Here is a 24,285-nt window from a genome sequence, read left to right on the forward strand (position 1 = left end):
GACTCTGAACAAAGGATGCCCCCAGGCAGGAAGAAGCCAGGAGATGAATCTATTCAATGCTAATCAAGGTGATTAACTACAACATTCACACTGGCCTCCATCTGACAAAGAGTTCTTCTCTCACCCTGGACTTTCCACAGATATATATAAACCTTCCTTGCTTAGTTTCTCCATACCTCACAACCTTTGAGGATGCCTGCCATAGATGTGGGTGAAACGTCAGGAGAGAATACTTCTAGAACATGGCCATACAGCCCGGAAAACATACAACAACCTCAAATTTCAAGTGTTGGTTATATTTCACAAGTATCCATAATCAAGACAATAGGAAGGTTAAAATGCATTTGCTCTTCCTTCCCAGATGCAAGTACAGCTGTATGAGAGCATGCTGGGGAGCAAAGACGCTTCTCTACTTAAGGTGAGTAGCTATTGTGGTGTTTCTGTACAGACGGACTGCAGACTGCCTGAATGTAAAAATAATAGTGTAATGGAGCAAGTATTTCTTACGTTCTTGCACGGCTATTTGTCAACAGCAGATGGAGCAATTCCACTGGGAGAAAAAAAAAAATCTTTGAAGGCAGCAGTTTCCTAAGAGGTTCTCAATGTAATCAATTCAGTCAAGAATCTCGTGGAATTAATATCACTTGTTTACATTAAGCAGCTTTAAGAATGGTCTTAATGCACTAACATTAGTAAAAGTAAAGGATTTCCCCTGACATTAAGTCTAGTCGTGTCCAACTCTGGGGGTTGGTGCTCATCTCCATTTCTAAGCTGAAGAGCTGGCATTGTCCGTAGACACCTCCAAAGTCACGTGGCTGGCATGACTGCATGGAGCAGTGTTACCTCCCTGCCGGAGCAGTACCTATTGATCTACCCATATTTGCATGTTTTTGAACTGCTAGGTTGGCTGAAGCTGGGGCTAACAGCGGGAGCTCACCCTTCTCCCAGAATTCGAACTACAGACCTTTCAGTCAGCAAGTTCAGCAGTTCAGTGGTTTAATCTGATGCACCACTGGGAGCTCCCACGCTAACATTATAGTAATTCAAACCTTTCCTTCCTTGTGTTTACATGAGACGGCAAAAAGTTTCTTTTCTTCTTCATTTTTCTTTCTCCCTGCTGGATAAAAAGTTTTGCACATCTTTTAATTATTTCAGGACATTTTTGCTCAAAAGTTTTCAGCGCAAAATAACGCCAATGAATGTATCAAATACGTTTGTGCCAGTCCCAACTCATTTTTGCACAAAATCCATTTTTTTGTGCACAAATGAAACATTTTCAAATCAAGGAATAAAATGCAATTTCTTGATTGTATGTCTTAATGTGTTATACATTGCTGGTCCGATAGGTTGGGGTGCATCTACACTGCAGAATTAATGCAGTTCGATATCACTCTTAGCTATGGAATTCTGGGATATATAGTTTGTTGAGGCAGCAATACTCTTGGCAAAGAAGGCTGAAGACCTTGTGAAACTACAACTAACAGGATCCTATAGCATTAAGTCATAAAGTGGTGTCAAACTGCATTCATCAGTAGTGATGATTCTTTGGAGCATGAACTGCACAATTTTTCACAATGTGTCTTAATAGGGAAAAGGAGAGCTGACTTTTTTGAAAAACCTCTCTATTTTCTCATATCTTTGGAAACTTGTTCTAGTAATTTTTTGTAAGGGAAAAACTCTGACTAGCTGGAAGCATTGTCTAGGGGTATAATTCTGTGACATATTCCAACCTAGATAGGATCAAACTAGATGTTTGCAATAACATTGGGAGGAGTTGCGCAAAAATGGTTCTATTTGTAAACTTCTCCCATGTTCTGGCTGATCCTGGTTTTGCATAGCTTCCTCCTGCTCCAAACACCTGTGGCTAATTTGAATTAATTGGGGGGTGGGGGGAGGGGAGGGAAGCACAGGTAAAGCAATAACAACTCAGTCCTTCACCTGATGGTTTGGTTGCATTTGAGAACTCACATTTGTGTCATGCTTGTTATTTCTCTGCTGTTCTTGTACATGTGGCTAGTGATTACTATTGAGGCTCTAACAGCTAAATAAACCTCCAGATTCAGGAATGGTGGATCTCTCAATTCCAGATTTTAGAAGGAAAGAGAAAGGATAAACTTTGATAAAGTTACATTTTTGTGCTCTTTAGATTTCCAAGCTACTCATGGTTCCTCTCTATCTTGACTTACAAATATCGACAAATTGCCCATCTGAAATAGTGGTTTAAATCACAATGGCAGTTTCACTTTGATGACCATCATATGATCTCCTGGGATTTGTAGTTCAACCAAGTACAAAAGCTCTTTGGCTGGCCATTCTAAATTGTGTTTTCCTAAACCACCCTGAGAGCGTGGTCTGGTAAAAATGAGTTTGTTGGGCTAAGAACTCTGGAGATTAGGGTTCGATTCCCCACTTGGCCAAGGAAACCGACTAAGTAACCTTGTACAAATTACACACTCTCAGCCTCAGAAAACAGCCATGACAACCCTCCTCTGAACAATTCTTGCCAAGCAAACCCCATGATAGGTTCATCTTAGGGTTGTCCTCTATCAGGAATGACTTGAAGGCACAAAGCAACAGTTCACACAATCTACTCAGCCTAGTGGCCTTCTAGATTCAGGTGAACTGGTTTTATCCAAAGGCTGTTAGGATGCTTTGTGTGTAGACCATTCTAGCTCTTGGCTTCTCCTGTCAAAGCACCCAAAATAGCCCAGTCCAGGAAAGATTTTGTATTTAGATTATAGAGCAGTGGTTCTCAAACTGTGGGTCCCAAAGTGTTTTGGCCATTCCCAGAAATCCCAACAGCTGGTAAACTGGCTGGGATTTCTGGGAGTTGTAGAACGAAACACCTGGGGACTCACAGGTTGAGAACCACTGCTATAGAGGTACTCTTAGTAAAGTCTGGAAAATGGAACAGTTCTGAGTTCTAGACCAAAGGGCTGCCTACCTTGCTGAACCTTATCCCCAAAATAGGTTCTGCACCAGACATAGTTCCTTTAAAGTTCATACTAAAATCTATAATTGATTGCTCACACCACTGGTATCGGAGCCATAAGCCTCCCCTGCTGCTTGACAGAATTTATATTTTAATTCTGTAATGGGGATACTTGAAAGTTTGATTTGGTATTCATTTTCTATTAGAATTAACCTGATTCATACTTCCCCAGGCTAATATGGGGGCTGGAGCATGCATGTGTGTGTATGTATGCATGTATGTATGTATGGATGGATGGATGTACATATGTATACACACACACACACAGCCCTGGAATTTAGGAAAGTTATTTTGATGGAGTCCACCTTCCAGAATTCCTCAAAAGTCTGTTGATTCTCTTTTAAATTATCATTATTTGGTTGTCAACATCCATGAAATTCATAGCTCAAGTTACAGAAAAATCCAACTCATTTTACACAACAACAATAAAATAATCAGATTAGGAATAATTTCAATGCCAAATCTTGATTCAGAAAATAGACTTGGGTGCATCGTTTCAGTTTTCTTCTGGTTCTATATTTCTGATTCTTAACAATTCACAGAAGGAACTGGATATTCAGGAAATGAAGTCTACTCTTAAGGAATATTCCTCGGTAATCGAGGTATGTTTCCAGTGATTTGCTCAGGGGCTGGAAGGGGAAGGTGACGCTGCTATTTTTTGCCTGTAGATCCTATGTTAAGAGAATTTTTATTTTGGATGTGAATTTCTAGACTCTGCGGGTAGAGAAAAATAAACTGGTGAACAATGTTCAGCAAATGCAGCAGGAGCTCATCTCGTGAGTATGTCTGGTCTCCAGGAGAAGGGTTTGTCATCCTTCACAAAAGTCCTTTTTGAGGGAAAGATACTTAGCTCTTTTCTCTTTCTTTTTGTTAGGAATGGCATAAATTTCCCCTTAATTTACAAGTTCAACAGCAGCATTGTTGAAAGTCCCAACTCCCTGCACTGTGAACTGGAACTGGCCCAAGGACAATCAGAGGTGAGAAATCCCATTCAGAGAACTGGAGACCAGAATTTAGAATATTACTGTTTAAACAGATAATATTTCATGCTACTGGTTATAGTGCTTGAAAAGTTACTCATTTTCATTACTCACTGCTATTATGACTAATAATTTGCTACAATTCTTAATATTATTCTAATAGTTCTGTCCCTTTTTTAAAAAGGTTTAGGATTGAAAAAGAATGCATTATAAAGAGTATTGGGATAGACAATTTGGAGGTGAAGGAAACACTAATGTTTTGGTCTTGTGCCACGCCATAGTTATTGTCAGGTTTTATTTTGATGGCTCTGTGCTGTGTTTGTGTGTTACCTCCCAAACCTCCCCCTATTTATGAGCATGACTAGAATGCCCAGAATTGAGTGTAGAGCCATTGGCCCATGCATGGAGTCATGCATTGGCCCGTGCATGGAGTTATTTCATTGTTCTTTTTCTTCAAAGGTTCCTGGAACTGAAAGGACTGTGCTGGATGAATCTCTGGACAAGGAGGTCTTACTGCTCCTGCAAGGACCAGAGCAAGTGGGAGAGAAATTTAAGGCTACTATCCAAAACCTGGTATGGAATAGACGGCTGCTGATAGTAGAAATATTTTATTTATTTATTTACAGTATTTATATTCCGCCCTTCTCAACCCAAAGGGGACTCAGGGCGGATCACATTATATACATATAAAGCAAACATTCAATGCCCATATACACATAGAACCGAGACAGAGACAGACGCAGAGGCAATTTAACCTTCTCCTGAGGGGATGTTCGATTCTGGCCACAGGGGGAGCAGCTGCTTCATCGTCAACTGTGACGGCACTTCCTCATTCCAATGTTGTAAATTAGTTAAATTTGCCTCCCCACTTTATAAGTGGTACCTTATTTCCTACTTGATAGATGCAACTATCTTTCGGGTTGCTAGGTCAGCAACGAGCAGGGGCTATTTTTTAATTGACGGGTGCTCACCCCGCCATGGGCTGGCCTCGAACTCATGACCTCATGGTCAGAGTGATTTATTGCAGCAGGCTGCTTACCAGCCTGCGCCACATCCCAGTACTAAGGGAAAATTCATTGAAGTCTTTCCTAAGCCTTTGATTGCTTCAGAAACTGAAGATACTTCTGCTGCTGCCTCCTCTTTGTTTTGTAGACTTTCTTTTCTCTGTTTTATGGTATGGTGGGAAAAGTGTGCCATATGGGCCAGATTTTACCACCACCTGCAATTAGCTTTGAGTATTTGGAAATCCTCCAAAATCCTTGTTTTTTTATTATTATTTAAATGGAGGAGGAGAGGTCTATGACTGCTTTAAATGTCATAAAGGTACCAGAGCCTCTCTGATCTTGAGAAGTTAATTAGATCAGCCCAAGAGATTACTAACAAATACCAAATGCTGTAGGCTATATTTCTGAAGAAGGAACTGTCAAAACCCCATATGAGTATTCCATGCCTAAGAGAACTCTATGCAAAATCCATGAGTTCACTATAAATCAACAGGTGACGTGAAGGCATATATAGATATAGATAGATAGATAGATAGATAGATGATAGATAGATAGATAAATTAGGTTGACAAACTGTGAGCTGGGCTTGACAGTCGAGTGCTCACCCCAACCGGGTTTCAAACTGGTCACCGTTTGGTTGGCGATATTTGTTTTATTGTCGATATTTGTTTTATTGTTTTATTGCTGTTATTGTATTGTTGTCGGGCATGGCCCCATGTAAGCCGCTCCGATTCCCTCCGGGGAGATGGGACGGGGTATAAAAATTAAGTTGTTGTTGTTGTTGTTGTTGTTGTTGTTGTTGTTATTATTATTATTATTTTACTGCTTGTGATTTACCAGCTGCGCTAAAGCTCAGCTCTTAGTGTCTGGACAACTACTTGATGAGGATCCTGCATTGAGCAGGGATTGGCCCAGAGGTCCCCTTCCAATCCTATGATTCTGTGGTCCTGTGACCCATGGGAAATTTGCTCGTCACTGACCCAGTTGGCATGGAGTTCAAAGAAAGTTGTTTTAAAGTGTTAAATAACTTAAAATTACACAAAAATCCATTCCATCCAAACATTAAGAAGTACTTCTTCACTTTGTGAGTTGTTCAACAATAGAACGGACAAAAGATGGTGGATACACTCTTGGGAGTTCTTTCAATAGAGGATGAATTGGCACCTTTCAGGAGTTATGTCATTGTGTACTCCTGCATGGCAGTGGGTTGGAATAGATGTCCTTTGCAGTCCCTTCCAACTCTTCTCATTATATGAGGAAACATTGGGGACATGGAGGCATGACCTTCTAATCCCAGTTGCCCATCCCAGTTTTGTCAAGACTGTTCATTTAGTAATATACAAGAAAGATCTGCAACAATATGTTCCATCATGGAGTAGTTCCTATTCAGGGCTCCAGCTAAACTCCACTCCATTCTCCCTTCCCTACAGTTTTGTGTTCTTACCCAACAATAGACATGTCTGAGATCAACAATGATCTTAAATGGGGTGGTATATGCCACACATATGTTCCATCTTGTGGCAGCATTTCCTCAGATACACATTGTAGCTGGTTAAATGTATATGTTTCATTCACAACCCATCACATGTATGTGTATGCATGGGTAAGACCACTTGAACATCAGAAGTAAAATGTTACCTGACTCCCTTTTTTATAGCAAGAAGAACTGGCAGGACTGAGACTGCTTTGGGCAGGAGACTCTGAAGAAAATGTGCAGGACTCATATGAAAAGAAACTGGAGGTAAACACATCTGAGTGCCAAGCAAGATGCCTTCACTGTTTGATAGACTGAGATATAGGGTGCCAAACATTTCCTCTAATCTCTGCATATACTGTGTTTCCCCGAAAATAAGACAGTGTCTTAGATTAATTTTTGCTCCCAAAGATGCTCTAGGTCTTATTTTCAGGGGATGTCTTATTTTTCTATGAAGAAGAATTCACATTTATTGTTGAACCAAAAAAATGAACATTTGTTATATACTGTACAGTAGTTGTCATCATAAACCAGCATAACCAGACAAACTGTGAATCCTATCAAGAATTTCTTGTTACTACCAATATTTCCATGTACAACACTTTATGGTACGTACATTTACCGATCCTGCATGCTCTGGTGTTCTGTTCAGCGGGCATGCTTCCAAACCAAAACTTTGCTAGGTTTACTTTCAGGGGAGGCCTTATATTTAGCAATTCAGCAAAACCTCCACTAGGTCTTACTTTCTGGGGATGTCTTATTTTAGGGGAAACAGGGTAGTATGTAGTAACTTGCTTATGAGAGTCAGCATTGCATTGTGGTTTTTTTGTTAGACATAAACTTTAAGGGAGGGAACTAGAAAAGGAAGGGATGTGCTCACGGTTGTTAAACCGTAATACCCATAATCTCCAAGTCCCTGGTTGGAGTTTTGGGAAGTTTTCCAAAGTTTTTTGCCTGGCCGTGCCCACTACCATCATGTGACCCTGAGACAATTACCTCTAAGAACATGTGGCCCACTTCTGAACCAAATGAATGAATGAGATATGTTATGTGTGCACACTGACACGTGTTTGCATCTGTATAGTTGGGACATCAGGTGCTGGTTGGGAAGCCTCTTTGTCTATCCAAGGGAAACAATGAGTGAGTTTTCCATCTTTGATTCAAATGTCAATACAGGAGATGCAGAAAAACTTGGAGAATAAAGAACCAATTTGGATTCAGAAACTCGAACTCTTAAATACTCAGAAGGAATCCATAGACAAAGAGCTTATAAAAATGGCAGGGAACCTAAGGAGAATGAGGACAGAGCAGCTCCATTTGAAGAGAGCACTTTCCTCCAGGTATTTTTTCATCTTACTCATGTGTGTTTGGGTCTTGGGGTTATCAATCTGTCTACCTTCTTTATATTTCAGGAATCGGGTAAATATAAATGAATACTATTAAGAGTTCCCAGTCAGAATACTGTGTAAGCACAAGTATCAGAAGCCACATCTATTAACATATGGAAAGCTTTATTCCCTCCTCATTTTCCACTAGAAAATAGTTAGCCCCCCAAAATGGCCAACTACATTCCTCCAAAATCTACAGTGGGTCATTTGGCCATTGTGTCCACTTCCCAGCTCCCAAACAGCTCCCAAACAGATCTTTCTTTTATTTATATCTATCTATCTATCTATCTATCTCACAACTGGAATACTGTGTCCAATTCTGGGCACCACAATTTAAGGGAGATGTTGACAAGCTGGAATGTGCCCATAGGAGGGTGACTCAAATGGTCAAGGGTCTAGAGAACAAGCCCTATGAGGAGTGGCTGAAAGAGCTGAGCATGTTTAGCCTGCAAAAGAGAAAGCTGACATGATGGCCATGTATAAATGAGGGGAAAGTCATAGGGAGGAGATTCCACCTGAACATCAGAAAGACCTTGCTCACTATGGGAGCTGTTCAGCAGAGGAACTCTCTGCTGCAGAGTGTGGTGGAGACTCCTTCTTTGGAGGCGTTTAAGCAAAGGCTGGATGGCCACCTGTCAGGGGTGCTTTAAATGTGATTTTCCTGCTTCTTGGCAGGGAGTTGGACTGGAAGGCCCATGAGGTCTCTTTCAACTCTGATTCTATAATCTTATATGTGAATATATGTAAAAAGAAAAGAAAAGAAAGCAACAGAACATAAAAAACACCCAGAAACAGAAAATAAATCTAAATAATGTCATACTTCTTTGGCATACTATTTTATGCACTTCTTCTGGTTAATCAGTCTTACCAATTGCCAATCCCTGCAGTTAATTTGATAACTATTCTTCTTTTTGTATCGTTTAAGCCTCCCAATTTTGTCCATACAACACTCTAACTGTCGTCATACCTCCTTATAATCTGCCATGTCTCCTTTCCATTTGTTTATCCATTAATCCCAAAAGAAAGAGTTCTGGTTTTGACGTGGTATTACATCTCAAAATGTTCTGTACCAAAGTATGTATCCGAATCTAGACCGTTCTTTTTCAAAGCAAGGAGTGAGTTGCCTCTTCTTGTCCCCAGAGAACAAGAGCTAGAATCAGTCCGGCAGCTGAAAGAGGATATTGTATTGGAAGCAGGTGTCTTGAAACTGGCACTTCAAGAAGCAACAAAGCAAGTGGAGGATGCCAGCAAGAAGGTAGGTGTTTAAGTATATTGTGTGCTTTACGTGGCTGTCCTCTCTCCCTCCCTTTTGAGGCAAAGATGTAGGATCAGTATAGAAGCCTTTGAAGGACATAAACAAGCAGTGGACATATATTTATACAAAGATTATGTTATGCATTGTATTTTGAATCATATTGTTCTTGGAACAAAGGTTGCACACATTGAACCATCAGAAAGCTAAGGGATCACTGTCTCAGCCACCCATGAAGACAATTTTGGGGTGATTTGGCTTTTGGAACCTGTGCACCCATGGACAAGAGGGCTACAGGAACCAGGAGCCACTGCTGAGCAACCAGGGCATGGGTCTGTAAGACAACTGGAAGCAAACAACTACAAAAGCGGCAGAAATGTTCACAGTTCCTGGGGAAAATTGAGAGCAAAATTGACAAGGAAAACACATGGATGTGACTCACAAATTGAACTTTGAAAAAGGAGAATGGAGGCCTGATTCTTACAACCCAAAAACAAGCAATTAGAACAAATGCCATCAAAGCCAGAATTGAAAAGTTGACGACAGATCCCAAGTGTAGAATCTGCTACTAGTGACGGACCTGGACAAAACTTGGCACACAGACTCCCCACGACCAACAGAAAATACTGGAGAAGTTTGGGGAATGTTGACCTTGATTGATAGTAGTTACAGTTCACCAACATCCAGATAAACTGTGACGCCCACCGACAATGGACAGGGACCAAACTTGGCACAGAGAATCCCCATGACCAACTGAGCATACTGCTGTGGTTTGTGGCCATTGATTATGGGAACTGTAGTTCACCCTTATCCAGAGTGCACTAAACCCAATCAACAACAGATCTGGACCAAACCTGGCACACAGATCCAACTCTATATACACGCAGGAGTTGGGGGTGATTGCCCTGGGAATCCTACTCCTTCCAACCGACATGGCGTTCATGTTCACACAACTTTAACTTCCAATATATCTTGCGATCACAATGACTATTAATAAAGCACAGGGGCAATCTTTGCAAGTGTGCAGTTTGAAATTAGAAAGTAATTGCTTTTCTCATGGGCAATTATACGTCACTTGCACCAGAGTCGGTGAGCCGTCTGATCTTACTGTTTATGCAGAACAAAGACAAACCAAAAATGTAGTCAATCCACCAGCTTTACAATTAAAAAAAGATTTTTGGTAAAAACCTCTTTTCCATTCATTATCTCTCATTCCACATAGACACAGCAACACAAGGCAGGGTATTGAATTGGATGATATGTTTTCTCAGTGAATCAATGTTTGCTACATTACTTTTATTTACTTTCATGTTCATTCTATATCATACTTAGCCACCACGAAGCGTGTCTGGGTTTAGCTAGTTTTAGAATAAAACCCTAATATGGGGTCCCCAATTCCATCTCTGAGGTGTTCAGAAGCTATGAGCTTTGTGAAGACCAGCAAGATAGCTCTTGCCATAGCACATCCTGTCTTAGCAAAAGCAGAACTTGTGTGTCCATCTGGAACTTACAAAAGCCTGAAAGCAAAGGAAGTCAGAAGCCAAGTGTATGTGTGTTTGTTGGGGGTGGATTGGCTTTAAGCGCTTTGCACAAGAAGGAAGCTGCTTGGCACACAGGCACCAGGCTTGAGAAATAAATCGAGCCTGTGAGCATCAAAATGCAGAAGTGCATTGGATATAAACAGCTTCCGGAATGACGACATATGTGTTTTTGGTTTCATTTGCGAGAGGTCTATCACTGAGGACTTCAGAAGCATTTGTTGACCTTTCTGCTTTTCTTTAAGGTTAAGGATTTGGAGAACAACTTTCTCAGGGCACAAGAAGAAGCCAGTTCTCTGCAAAAGAGGCTGGAAGAGAGCCTTGCTGAGCAAAGAGACCTCCAAAATGCAAACACCAAGTTAGCGCATGCTTTTCAGCAACTGGAACAGAAAACTGAAGATCAAAGCAGTAAGTATCACAAATGCTTATGTTACTAGGGTTTCAAACATGCAAGAGAGGACAGTTGAAATTCACAATGGGCTAAGAATGAGGAAGTAGCTATGTTTGTTTCTTCCTAAATATCAAGTGGAAGTATTGTTTTTTGTCTACTCAGTCATGCGTTTGTCTGTAAAATTAGCACACTGGACACATTCATAAATTACATGATGCATATGTTCTTTTTGAAGGGCACCTTTTCCAGTCTATATCAAAGAAAAAGAAAAAAACTTTCCTGCCATCAATTATGGGACATTTCTTATAATAAAGAACGCATGCCTTTAAGAGGGCATGGGCAAACTTCGGCCCTCCAGGTGTTTTGGACTTTAACTCCCACAATTCCTAACAGCCTATCGGCTGTTTTTAAGGGACACATTTTCAAAAAGCTCTGGAAGCCTTTCAGTCACTACTACAGTAGGGTCTCACTTATCCAACACTCGCTTATCCAACGTTCTGGATTATCCAACGCATTTTTGTAGTCAATGTTTTCAATATATCGTGATATTTTGGTGCTAAATTCATAAATACAGTAATTACTACATAGCATTACTGCGTATTGAACTACTTTTTCTGCCAAATTTGTTGTCTAACATGATGTTTTGGTGCTTCATTTGTAAAATCATAACCTAATTTGATATTTAATAGGCTTTTCCTTAATGCCTCCTTATTATCCAACATATTCGCTTATCCAACATTCTGCCGACCCGTTTATGTTGGATAAGTGAGAATACTGTATTCTCATTTCCTGAACTAGGGACAGCTGACTTGGGTTCTCCTTTGATCAATTAAAACTAGCAGATGCAATTAAAACTTCATATTGCCTACTGGGTTAGGTTAAGATGGAAAATATGCTCCAGGAATGACAAGCAGCCCTTGAAGTGCACTTTTTCACCCCTCAAGGCTAATCCCCAAAGCTTCTAGTTCCCTAATTTTTTATTTTTGGAAACATTTTTGGCCTAAAATCACCCCAAATTGTGCTTAAACGTAACAGTTTCCTCTTCCTGCTGCAAAACCCATTTAAAGCTTTACAGTGTGCTAGACATCTGCTGAGATGAGAACTGGAAGTGAAGTATTTCTATTGAGTTGCTGATATCTTGGGGAAAACCTCTTTTTGAAATTACCCACTCCGGTTTGTGATCATAAGATTAGAGAAGGTTCACATCACTAAGGGCATGTTTGAGTTTGGTTGGCATGACCAGAGGTTCCAGGAGAAAGGTGAAAATTACCAGCACAATATTTTGGGAATTTGTATTTTCCCAGCTATTCAGATTCAATAAACCAGTCCTACCAGTTTTTATCTCCATAAGGAGCAGGTACTTTGTGCAGTGCTCAGCATCTCTGAGTGCTGAAAGCATAACAGTTGCATTCAAATACAAACAATATACGGTAATTCATCTCTATGCTTTTAGATCTTGTATTTCAAAATATAAAGTCAACCACGTAGAACTACCTCTAGACTAGAGAATGTTGTTTTGCAGAGGTCCTACATACTCTACCTTTCCTTCAGCTCCAAAAGACAAACCCTTCCACAATCTGGATAGCTTGTAATCAGTTTTCTTCAATGTCTTGTTTCTTAGCGGCTCTTGACTCGCTCAGGAAGAAATATTTTAAAGCATTGTCATGTGGAGTGCTTTGCCAGGTATGATGTCTTTTTCAGTCTTTTTTTTAGAAGAGAGAGAATGAAACAGAGGAAGACATCCTCTACTAGAGAAATGTGTTTGTCCCATTTGTAAAGATGGTTTTCACACTATTACATTGCACTTTTGAATGGATTTTAAAAGTCAAAATGTTTGTGGATTATTGTAATCCTTAAGTCTCACTTTTGAGAAATGGGCAGGTTATAATTTTTTAAAAAACCCTAAAAGTCTTCTTCTGAGATGGGACTCAGCAAATGAATTCCCAGCAATGGCAGTTCCTTGGATTAACTGTGGAAGCTATGATTCTGAAATGGGACAGACCAACATTAGCTAACTACATGAAGGGCTCTGTGTTGTGAAAATATATTGTAAGCATATTAAATGTGCCCCACGCAGTGTGAATTCCTGTGAAGCATTTGAGGGACAAGCCTGTCCTGTTTGCCATCTCCAAGGGCTGCTCCTTGGAGCATTAGTGTTAGTGGTGGCTTACATGTTAGTGGACCAATGAACTTGCTCTAGGTTAGTGCTGCTCAGCCTGGGGTTCCCAGATGTTTTTGGCCTACAACTCCCAAAAATCCCAGCCAGTTTACCAGCTGTTTCTGGGAGTAGAAGGCCAAAAACATCTTGGGGACCCCAGGTTTAGAACCACTGCTTTAGGTAGTCCTCTAAACTTGAAAGGTCGTATCCTAAAGTGCTGAACCTAATTCTCAACATCAAGGTTCAGGACCATGGATATCTCCTTTAGAGTTTTTTTTTTTTTTTTGCTGGTAATGGGAAGGATTCTAGGTATCATATAAATATCTCCCCATGGACCACAAGTGGACCATGGGTGAGACAATTATCTTCCTTCTATTTGTAGCAAAGCAGAACATTTGTAATGTCTCCATCGTGGATTGGAACTGGAGGACCTCCAGATGGGCATCTTTCAGGAGTGCTGTGGTTGTACATTCCTAAAGGGTGGACTAGATAGTCTTCGTAATCCCTTCTGGCTGTGAGATCTAGCTAGTATCGTCAATTGTCATTGAAAATAATTTGAAAGGGCATCCAATTTTCACCTCTTATGCTCATCACCGAACGTGACTCTCCATGGCTGCAGACAGGAGTATTTTCCAACACTATGTAGATTCCGAGGATTGAATCTGGGACCTTTGATAGGCAAAGTATCTTCTTCTTCCATTAAGATAATGCTCCTTCCCTATGGGAATCAATGTCTTTCCTCCATGCTTACTTCAAGCATTGATTGCTAATATTATGTATTGTGGGATAGAAACTACACTTGTTCTAGCCAGCTGTGCTCTTATTGATCAGCCAGACTGTGTTAAATTAAAACAGGTCTGTGGAGATGGTGATGGGAGCCCTCAATCTGGTTCAAAAGTAGATGAAAAGACAAGGCCAGAAGAGAAGGTATGTGGAAACAAGTCTGACAACAAACAAATGTAAGTTGTTGTAGGCATGTATGTTGTTGTAGGCAATTTCCCCCAGGCTTTAGGTGTAAGTGCTGTTACTAAAACTAGGGATGCATTAATGTTTGGCATCACTTTAAGTGCCATAGCTCAATTTTGTAGAATCCTGGGAGTTGTAGCTTTGCAAGGTCCTCAAATTTCTCTGCCAAATACTGCATTTGACTGGAACATATATGCTTTTTGTCTTTTTTTTAAGGGGTGGAGGGTATGGGAGGGTAAGTAAAGGTAAAGACTTTAAGTCTAGTCGTGTCTGACTCTGGGGGTTGGTGTTCATCTCTGTTTCTAAGCCAAAGAGCTGGCATTGTCCATAGACACCTCCAAGGTCATGTGACTGGCATGACTGCATGGAGCGTCATTACCTTCCTGCCAGAGCAGTACCTATGGATCTACTCGCATTGTAATGTTCACGAACTGCCAGGTTGGCAGAAGCTGGGGCTAACAGCGGGAGCTTACCACACTCCCTGGATTCAAACTGCCAACCTTTCGGTCAGCAAGTTCAGCAGCTCAGCGGTTTAATCTGCTGCGCCACTGGGGGCTCCCATGGGAGGGCAATCCACATGGTAATTCTTTTGTGACAGTATAGGAGTTTCTTGTTGTTGTTTGCTGAAACATTGCCCTCTTCAATCACTTGTAAGAGCATTTGGGGGCTTCAGAGGTCTCCTGAGTAGTTTTTGTGGTTGTAAAATAGAGGCCAAGGGGCAACAGGCTCTGTTTTCTCATGCCTGTGCTAAAGTATATAGACAGAGATAGCAAATGCTTTAGAAAGAGATATCTGCACCAAAGCACTTGATTGCTGTCTGTTGGCAAAGGTTCTCTAGGTTCAGAACTACTCGGTCAAGTAGAAAAGACTGCATGTCCTAAATTTGTTTTCTCTAATTTAGGTATCCTGTTGCTGCCAGAGATCTGGTAATCAAGAAAGCCAGCTTTGTGGCTCGTCCCGGTCAGCCAGCCTAAGATGTTGTTGCTCACATTACACTTCATTACTAGGTAAGACTAATGCCTGCTGTCCCCTTTGAGAAGGTGCAATTGATCAGAAATGGTGAAGGCTTTCTAGGTGGAGGCTGGACCTAAAGAATACTAACTTGTCCATATGTTTCTGGAGTTTTGAAAGTCTGTACTTGGATTTTGAGTGAGCATTTCCAGAAGAAGAAGAAGGAAGTTTGTTGTGGGTCAAGAGCTTCTGTAGAAATTGAGATCAGTTCAGGGCCATAAACTTTTCATAATCCAAGGGTACATCTATATTGGAGAATTAATGCAGCTTGACACTATTTTAACTGCCATGGCTCAGTGCAGGAGTCCCCGGTGGCACAGCAGGCTAAACCTCTAAGCTGCAGAACTTCCTGACCGAAAGGGTGGTTCGAATCCGGGGAGTGGGGTGAGTTCCCGCTGTTAACCCAGCTTCCGCTAACCTAGAAGTTTGAAAACATGCAAATGTGAGTAGATCAATAGGTACCGGTACCGGTGCTCCATGCAGTCATGCTGGTCACATGATTTTGGTGGTGCCGGATCTTTGGCTTAGAAATGGAGATGAGCACCAACCCTCAGAGTCAGACATGACTAGACTTAAATTCAGGGGAAAACGTTTACCTTTTTTTTAAGTTAAATTTTTATTGTAAAGCATATTTTCCAAGAGTGATACATTAAAATGTGGGGGAACAATCTGTAGGGATAGAAAAGTGAGAAAGGATAGCTCTACTCTAGAGGTCTACTCTACTCTATGTACCTAACACTAAGGGTAATTGTGTTAGGGAAATCAGGGAGGGGATAAGGGATATCGTTGACCTCCAATCTCCTTCTTTGTGACAAATTTATTTCTCTCCTATAATAACCACTTTGGCTTCCCCTTCTCTTAACTAGACCTTGTTTTGTTTCGTTCTTGCTTTTTCATCTAAATTGTTTATTAACATTTTCATTTTCCTTTGTAGCATATATTTCTTTAATGGTGACCAATCTGTTTTTTTTACTTTTTACTCCTTGGAAATATTTTATTGTTTGAGTCAATGAGTCCATATTCATAGTGTCAATTATCTTTAGTATCCATTTATCAATTGTGGGTTTTTCCTTGGATCTCCAGAATTTCGCATAGTTGATCCTGGCAGCCATTGTTAAAAAGTGGAAAAGTTTCTCTTCATTATCTGTCATTTTAAAATTGATTATTCCCAGCAAATAGTATTCTGATTTCAATTGAATTTTTACATTTAAAAATTTCTGTACCTCCTCATGAATCTCCGACCAGTATTTCATAGCCACTCTACAATTCCACCACATGTGTATTAACGTCCCAGTTTTTTCTTCACATTTCCAACATTTATCACTCATTTTTGGGTACATTTTCGCCAGTTTTTGAGGTGTGATATACCAACGGTACATCATCTTAATCCAATTTTCCTTTAAATCTTGTACATACAGTAGAGTCTCACTTATCCAAGCCTCGCTTATCCAAGTTTCTGGATTATCCAAGCCATTTTTGTAGTCAATGTTTTCAATATATTGTGATATTTTGGCGCTAAATTCGTAAATACAGTAATTACAACATAACATTACTGCGTATTGAACTGCTTTTTCTGTCAAATTTGTTGGAAAACATGATGTTTTGGTGCTTAATTTGTAAAATCATAACCTAATTTGATGTTTAATAGGCTTTTCCTTAATCCCTCCTTATTATCCAAGATATTCGCTTATCCAAGCTTCTGCCAGCCCATTTAGCTTGGATAAGTGAGACTCTACTGTATGTCCATTTGTTTTTTATTGTCCACATTTTTTCCCAATCTTCCAACATTATTGTATGGCCTACATCTTTCGCCCAAGTAGTCATACAGTCTTTTACTCCTTCCATCTCCGTTGACCATTCCAGAAGGTTTTTGTACATTTTCGATATCAATTTCTTATTTGTTTTCATAATTCTATCCCATACTGTTTCATTTTCCTCAAAACCAATCTTAATATCACGATCGTAATAATCCTTCATTTGAAAGTATTGGAACCACGAAATCTCTTGATCTATGTCTTTTATTTCTTCCTGTGATTTGAGGGTCCACTTCCCCTCTCGTTTTATAATTATATCTCTATACGTTAGCCAATCCCTTCTTGGAAATTCTCTCCTGTGGCATGCCTCCAGGGAAAAACATTTACCTTTACCTGGCTCAATGCAAAAGACTCATGTTGTACATTTATATGGTCTTTCACTTTCTCTGCCAAAGAGTGCTAATGCGTCAGCAAATGACAACTCCCCGGATTCCTGAGCCGTGCTAGTTAAAATGGTGTCAAACTGTAGGATAGATGCTGCCCTAAAGTATGTAGTTTATGGCCTGATTGGATCTCATAGAGCTGGGGGTAACTGGTCCAACCATACATTTCAGATTCTTCTCAAAATTGCTACCTCGCTTAAACAGCCTTGCTCTGTAGGATTCCAAGAAAACCATGATAGCATCTTGCATACTTCCTTCCCTCAATAACCCTGCATCTTGCTTTTTTGTGTATTGGGTTGACAGATGCATTAGCTCTTGAGTCACTCGACTTGATTCAGAGAAGTTCTGTGCTCGGGAGCTTTGGGAATCCTGGAACGCAGCCTATACTTGAGAAGAAGCCTCTGAGAAATGAACCGATCATGGATATGATGCCGGAGGTGCAAAAGTAAGAAACTACAACAAACAGGACCATAAATGTGAACTGTGGTATTTAAATTTCCTTTTCCCTCTTCTATTACCATTGTAACCCTTCTGTATGTGTGTCTGGTATGTGTGTAGACAGATACGTAGATAGGTAGGCAAGTTGGAAAAAGACAGAAAGAGGCAGGTAGATGGATGCAGATAGATACAGGTAGGTAGGTAGGTAGATAGGTCCACAAGCTGAATGTGCTTATAGCTGATAGGTTTTATACTTAGGTTTTGATATTACTGATAATGTATTCCCTAGTTATGTAGCAATGGTCTCTTGGTATCTGTTGGGGGTTTCCACTCTGATTTTACAGCCATTTTTCTAACACTGCTTCTGTGTTGCGGTTGATGGAGTCCTCGCCTATGTAAATGCTGCATGTAAAAATAGACCCAGCTTTTAAGAAAAAAAGGATGTTGAAATGTAATGCTTTGTCTGCCACATGCAAATAAAACTTTTCCCCCCATCAGGTGCAACAACAACTATTGTGTTGGTGAGCAGACGGATGTAGACTTTGCCTCGGATGCAAGGATGGATACTGACTTGACCAAGGTTAGTTTCTCTCCCTGTTTTTCACTTGTGTAACTGCCAGTCCCATCTAATTAAAACGAATGGATCATTGGCACCTTTATGACACTTGTGAGGACATGGATAGAGTTTTGGCTGCGATGGAGAAATTCTGTAACTTCTTTATGAGGGATCAATGGGGCAGCATTCGAAACTTCCAGAAATGAATGATCCCTATCTCTGGGAACGTAATAGTATATCGAAGAGGCATCTGTTGTCATTTGTGAATGCAGATATGCTTCTTTTACTGGATATTTGGTGGTAGGGTGTGGTTGAACATAATAGCGAAAAGGTTTTGATCTTGGTGTCAACTGAATGTATCTTGGAGCATTTCTCCCCTGACTTCCTTGCTGGGATCTGAACTGTTTTTTCAGGCAAGATCTTTGGGTCATGGTCTATAACTGGGAAGAAATGGCAATGATATTCTGGATGACCATCTATAGCAGTGGTTCTCAACCTGTGGGTCCCCAGATGTTTTGTCCTTCAACTCCCAGAAATCCTAACAGCTAGTAAACTGGCTGGGATTTCCGGGAGTTGTAGATCAAAACACCCGGGGACCCACAAGTTGAGAACCACTGATCTATAGGAGTGCTTTTATTATGTTTTCCTACATAATAGAGTGACTTATGTTTTGCTCATTGCTCCACATCCATTCATTCCATTCTTTTGGAGTTGTTTGTAGTGACTTCTTATAGTTCTTATAGATATTTTTACGGAAGTATGGTTTGCTGATATGTCGTTATGGCTTGAAGAGAAAAAATTCTTAATGGGTCTTTTAGGCCCATCTATCTACACTGCCATATAATAATCCAGTTTCTGATCCCAGATTGTCTGCTTTGAACGGAATTATCTGGCAGTGTAGACTCCTATCCCCTTCAAAGCAGATTACTATGTTACAAAATTTGAAAATTGTTCTGTTCCTGGTTTGAAAGTGTTATTTCCTGTTTCATTGTGTGTTACTTACTTTAAAAGTACAGTAGAGTCTCACTTATCCAACATAAATGGGCCGGCAGAACGTTGGATAAGCGAATATGTTGGCTAATAAGGAGGGATTAAGGAAAAGCCTATTAAACATCAAAATAGGTTATGATTTTACAAATTAAGCACCAAAACATCCTGTTATACAACAAATTTGACAGAAAACGTAGTTCAATACGCAGTAATGCTATGTAGTAACTACTGTATTTATGAATTTAGCACCAAAATATCGCAATGCATTGAAAACATTGAATACAAAAATGCATTGGATAATCCAGAGTGTTGGATAAGTGAGACTCTACTGTAGTTGTAATACTCCAGAAACCTCATTTTTTTGGCTGACACAAACTATTTTGAATTTGTTGAGACTCGACGGGATATTCATTGAAAACTATAGCAAAATCTATAATTTTTGCATGCAAAAGCAAAGTTTTTGCAGTTTAATAAACCTTTTCCATGTTTTTATGATAGACCCAATTAAGAAATGACATTTATAACCCAGGAACAAAAATCATGTTACATAGCGTAATCTAGAATCAGGTACTAGATTATATGGCAATGTAGATCCAGCCTTAATTGATAACACAGGAAGCCTGTTATCGATTAAGGTTAAGCTGAAAAGCAAACAGTCCTAATAGCACCATATTGTTACAATGCAGTCTAAAAATTGTGATTTTACTCAGTAAAAATTGTGGAAGTGACACTATAATAAAAAAAAGAGTCAACTGAGAAGCCTTTTGACCAGGAATGTTTAAATTGAGTTGCTGTATGTTTTCCGGGCTGTGTGGCCATGTTCCAGAAGCATTCTCTTCTGACGTTTCACCCACATCTATGACAGGCATCCTCAGAAGTTGTGAGGTATATTGGAAACTTGGCAAGGGAGGTTTGTATATCTCTGGAATGTCCAGGGTGGGAGAAAGAACTCTTGTCTATTGGAGGCAAGTCAGAATGTTGTAATTAATCACCTTGGTTAATGGCCTTGCAGCTTCAGGGCCTCGCTTATTCTTGCTTGGGGGAGTCCTTTGTTGGGAGGTGTTAGCTGGCCCTGATTGTTGTCTGGAATTCCCCTGTTTTCTGAGTGTTGTTTTTTAAGTTACTGTCCTGATTTTGGAGTTTTTAAAGCCAGATTGTGTTCATTTTCATAGTTTCCTCCTTTCTGTTGAAATTGTCCACATGCTTGTGGATTTCAGGGGCTTCTATGTGTAGTCTGACATAGTAGTTGTTAGAGTGGTCCAAGAAGTCTACATAGGGACCACCAAATGCAGCAGCATTGCCTAATCATGAATCAAGGAACATGAAAGGCACTGCAGACTAACCTAAACAAAGATGTTAGCCATAGCAGACCACTTGATGAACCAACCTGTACACAGTATATGATTTAAAAACACAGAAATGCTGGACCACTCTAATAACAATGTTTAAACTGTCATCTAGATGTCTATCATGACCTCCAGCATCTCATATATGAAAACTGGATGCATGTGGCCAGGAAACATCAGAGTGTGGACCAAATGGCAAAAGCTATTGACGAGGAAGAACATTAGAGTTTGCTTTTGCCTTATCCTACTGGGAAGAAAACAATTCCACTTCCTCATCTTCCCTGACTGAATATAAACTGCTTCTGCATTTTGAACCTATGTACATTAACAAAAGTACACTGAGGCCAAAAAGAATAAGTAGAAGGAGGAGACAAAAACTGGAACATTTTAAAAGTTACTGAAAAAGTGAGATGGCAGAGGATTAATCAGATGGCATGGTATATAATGGAAATAATTTGAAAAGTTAGGCTTTTACACCTTTTTCTAGATAGCCCTGTGGCCTTCTGAAGAGAGCTGTGGTTATTTTTATTCCCTTCCCGTGTTGCAGGAGGAAACAGCTGCTGATCAAATGGCCTGAACAAAATAGCAAACCTTCCTCCGAGAGCAAAGAGAATGCAAATAAAGGCAGTATGGATTTGCATGTCAAGATGGTATCTTGTCACGCACCTTCCAACTATATATAATCGGCCCCCACTTCTGATTCAAAATGCTTCCAGCAATATTCTGCAAATCGAAATTCAACAATGTCTGATTTTTTAAATAGTCAATGTGTGCAATACTGTATTTTTCAATATGAATGCTAAAACATCTTCATCTCTTTGCAAGGAGAGTGATGCCAAGCCATTGACAGAACATGCGTCGAGGTAAGAAAGCACACTGATGTTTCATAACTCTCTTTATGTTTTCTAATGCAAGGTCATTCACTCCAGTGGGTCTCATTTTTAGATGGCTATATCATCTATCTGTCTATTTTAATCATCATACTTACTAATTTTTAGCAGTATAATTACACTGGCCAATACACATTTTGTTGCCCCAAATGTTAGACCTGTTTCTGGGTATATTTGACATGCTGATTCCAAAAATGGCACCTGTTTACCCCTATCAGCTCTCATTTATTAGATACAGAACATATGATAGATACAGAAAATCATGATAACCACATCTAGGAAACTAGAGCTGATGCAATTTCTGATTCAGCATCCCAATTAATCCTACGAACAGACCTAAAACCCAAGTTACCAATAAATAATTTATTTTGTTTAGCTGTGTTACCCCTTATACACTTTGTAAAGTTAACAATTTCCCTATGCATCACTTATACCACCAATATATCCATTAAGACTAATGCCCCCTCATAAAAACAATAATAAAAATTTAAAAATTAAAGTTAAAATGGACTTCCCACTTCAAGGAGCCACAGTGGCGCAGTAGATTAAACCCTTGTGCCAGCTAAACTGCTGACCTGAAAGTTGGGTTGCTGACTTGAAGGTTGCTGGTTCGAATCCGCGAGACGGAGTGAGCTCCCAGATGTCAGCTCTAGCTTGCGGGTACATGAGAGAAGCCTCTCAGCAGGATTGTAACAAATCTGGGCATCCCCTGGGCAACATCTCTGTAGACGACCAATTTTCTCACACCAGAAGTGGCTTGCAGTATGTTCTCAAGTCAGGGCTGTTGTATGTCTTTTGCGCTGTGTGGCCATGTTCCAGAAGTATTCTCTCCTGACGTTTCACTCACATCTATGGCAGGCATCCTCAGAGGCTCTGAGGATCCCTGCCATAGATGTGGGCGAAACGTCAGGAGAGAATACTTCTGGAACATGGCCACACAGCCCGAAAGACATACAACAACCCTGTGATCCCGGCCATGAAAGCCTTCGACAACACATGTTCTCAAGTTGCTTCTGACACAATAAAAAAACTTCCCTCTTCTCACCTTATATGTCGAAAATATTGTCAACCCTGAACTTATTATCTAAAATACCTTTATTCTCTCTTACTATTACAATATTTTAATTAATTTCCAAAACCAGCAAGAATTTTTACATTTTCTGTTTTTGGTACTGTTCCATTATCTGGGCGGAGGCCATAAGGGGGTGGTAGAGAGAGAAGGATAGTCCATTTTAGGGGGGATTGAAGGCGGAAAACAATTTCCCCAATTTTTGCTGGTTATTCCCCCTCTTCACTTCCCATGGCATAAACAAGGGTTGTTTCTACAACAGGGACATGGGTTGGGGGAATATAGGAAAACGGGGATATGGCTTTACTACTTCAAGCCACCCTTTACCCCCGCAAAATGGACTATCCTTTTCTTTCTAGCATCCCCTTGTGGCCTCAGCCTAAACAATGAAATAGCACCCTGTTTTCTTTATTTATTATTTATTTGCCCTATTTATACCCCGCCTTTCTCTACCCCGACGGAGACTCAAGGCAGCTTACATATGGCAATTATTCAATGCTTTAAAAACACATACAAAACATAAGCTAAAATAAATTGAATTAAAAATTAATTCATATTAAAGATTAACATTACATTCAATATTAAAATCACGCCATTCAGAAACCGTAGTCTAAGGCCGCTCCATAGTCATTACAGATATTCTACAAATGATATCATTTATATCATTTAAATGTATAATTTATAAATGACACAAATATTTCCCACTCTTTTGAAAAAATACCAGCTGACTCCTCTTTTATCAAACAAGATAACAAGAATGTAAATACGGCCCGGGCTGTGGCGCAGGCGGGAGAGCAAGCCAGCTGCAACCAGCTGCAATGAATCACTCTGACCAGGAGGTCATGAGTTCGAGGCCCGCTCGGAGCCTATGTTTGTCTTGTCTTTGTTCTATGTTAAAAGGCATTGAATGTTTGCCTATATGTGTAATGTGATCCGCCCTGAGTCCCCTTCGGGGTGAGAAGGGCGGAATATAAATGCTGTAAATAAATAAATAAATAAATAAATACTGTAAATAAATAAATAAATAAGATAAGATAAATTGACAGTTTCTTCTGACTCTATAACTTTATAGTCCAGTTTTCTTTCCAGGGTAGGCTGTTATTTTTTTCCATTGTTGCACATAAAGCAATCTTGCTGCTGTAATCATACAATGTATTGACTTGAATCGTACAATGTGTTAATTTTTCTCATCACAGTGAGCCAAGTCCATCCGTGGAAGCCCTTCTCCCTGCATCTGAATGCACTAATGGGTCTCAAGGTAAGGCACAAGCTAAAGTTTTAGTGTGCAATGATAGAAAACCTTTTGGCACAGCCAATCTGAGTTGTGGCTGGATTATATTGCTGATGTAGACAGGTCCAGAATATTTTAATCACATTGATAAAGACCCAACTGCAATCTGCAATGTATCCAGTTTGCTTTTAAATGAATAAATAATACCTTGGATGGATGAAATGGAAGGAGATCTGCCTGAAGGTTTGCAAGACTACATCAAGTTGACGTTCGTGCTGGGTGAGTGTCTGACATGATATATGGCACCTTCATATGGTGAACAAGTCTTATGTATTCCTACAGGGATTAATGGAAGGTTTACACAATTTAATGCTGTGCCCTGATCAGAATACCTTTATCTGTCTGTGTGAATCA

General features: G+C 40.0%; 1 protein-coding gene across 10 annotated transcripts in view; it reads left to right on the forward strand.

Moving 5' to 3' along the window:
* irag2 (inositol 1,4,5-triphosphate receptor associated 2) overlaps window positions 1-24,285 on the forward strand; it is a 63,610-nt gene that overhangs the window by 14,345 nt on the left and 24,980 nt on the right. For all 10 annotated transcript variants that reach the window (XM_062983229.1, XM_062983226.1, XM_062983230.1 and 7 more), the window contains 16 exons: window positions 362-418; window positions 3,535-3,594; window positions 3,704-3,768; window positions 3,867-3,969; window positions 4,432-4,545; window positions 6,634-6,717; window positions 7,627-7,790; window positions 8,979-9,093; window positions 10,874-11,036; window positions 12,641-12,702; window positions 14,033-14,104; window positions 15,045-15,150; window positions 17,655-17,796; window positions 18,288-18,369; window positions 21,507-21,544; window positions 23,837-23,898. In XM_062983229.1, the coding sequence (XP_062839299.1) occupies window positions 362-418; window positions 3,535-3,594; window positions 3,704-3,768; window positions 3,867-3,969; window positions 4,432-4,545; window positions 6,634-6,717; window positions 7,627-7,790; window positions 8,979-9,093; window positions 10,874-11,036; window positions 12,641-12,702; window positions 14,033-14,104; window positions 15,045-15,150; window positions 17,655-17,796; window positions 18,288-18,369; window positions 21,507-21,544; window positions 23,837-23,898 (1,489 nt within the window). The remainder of the gene's footprint in view (window positions 1-361; window positions 419-3,534; window positions 3,595-3,703; window positions 3,769-3,866; window positions 3,970-4,431; window positions 4,546-6,633; window positions 6,718-7,626; window positions 7,791-8,978; window positions 9,094-10,873; window positions 11,037-12,640; window positions 12,703-14,032; window positions 14,105-15,044; window positions 15,151-17,654; window positions 17,797-18,287; window positions 18,370-21,506; window positions 21,545-23,836; window positions 23,899-24,285) is intronic.

Source organism: Anolis carolinensis, chromosome 5 (assembly GCF_035594765.1).
Source record: "Anolis carolinensis isolate JA03-04 chromosome 5, rAnoCar3.1.pri, whole genome shotgun sequence".
In the NCBI taxonomy this organism is placed as follows: Eukaryota; Metazoa; Chordata; class Lepidosauria; order Squamata; family Dactyloidae; genus Anolis; species Anolis carolinensis.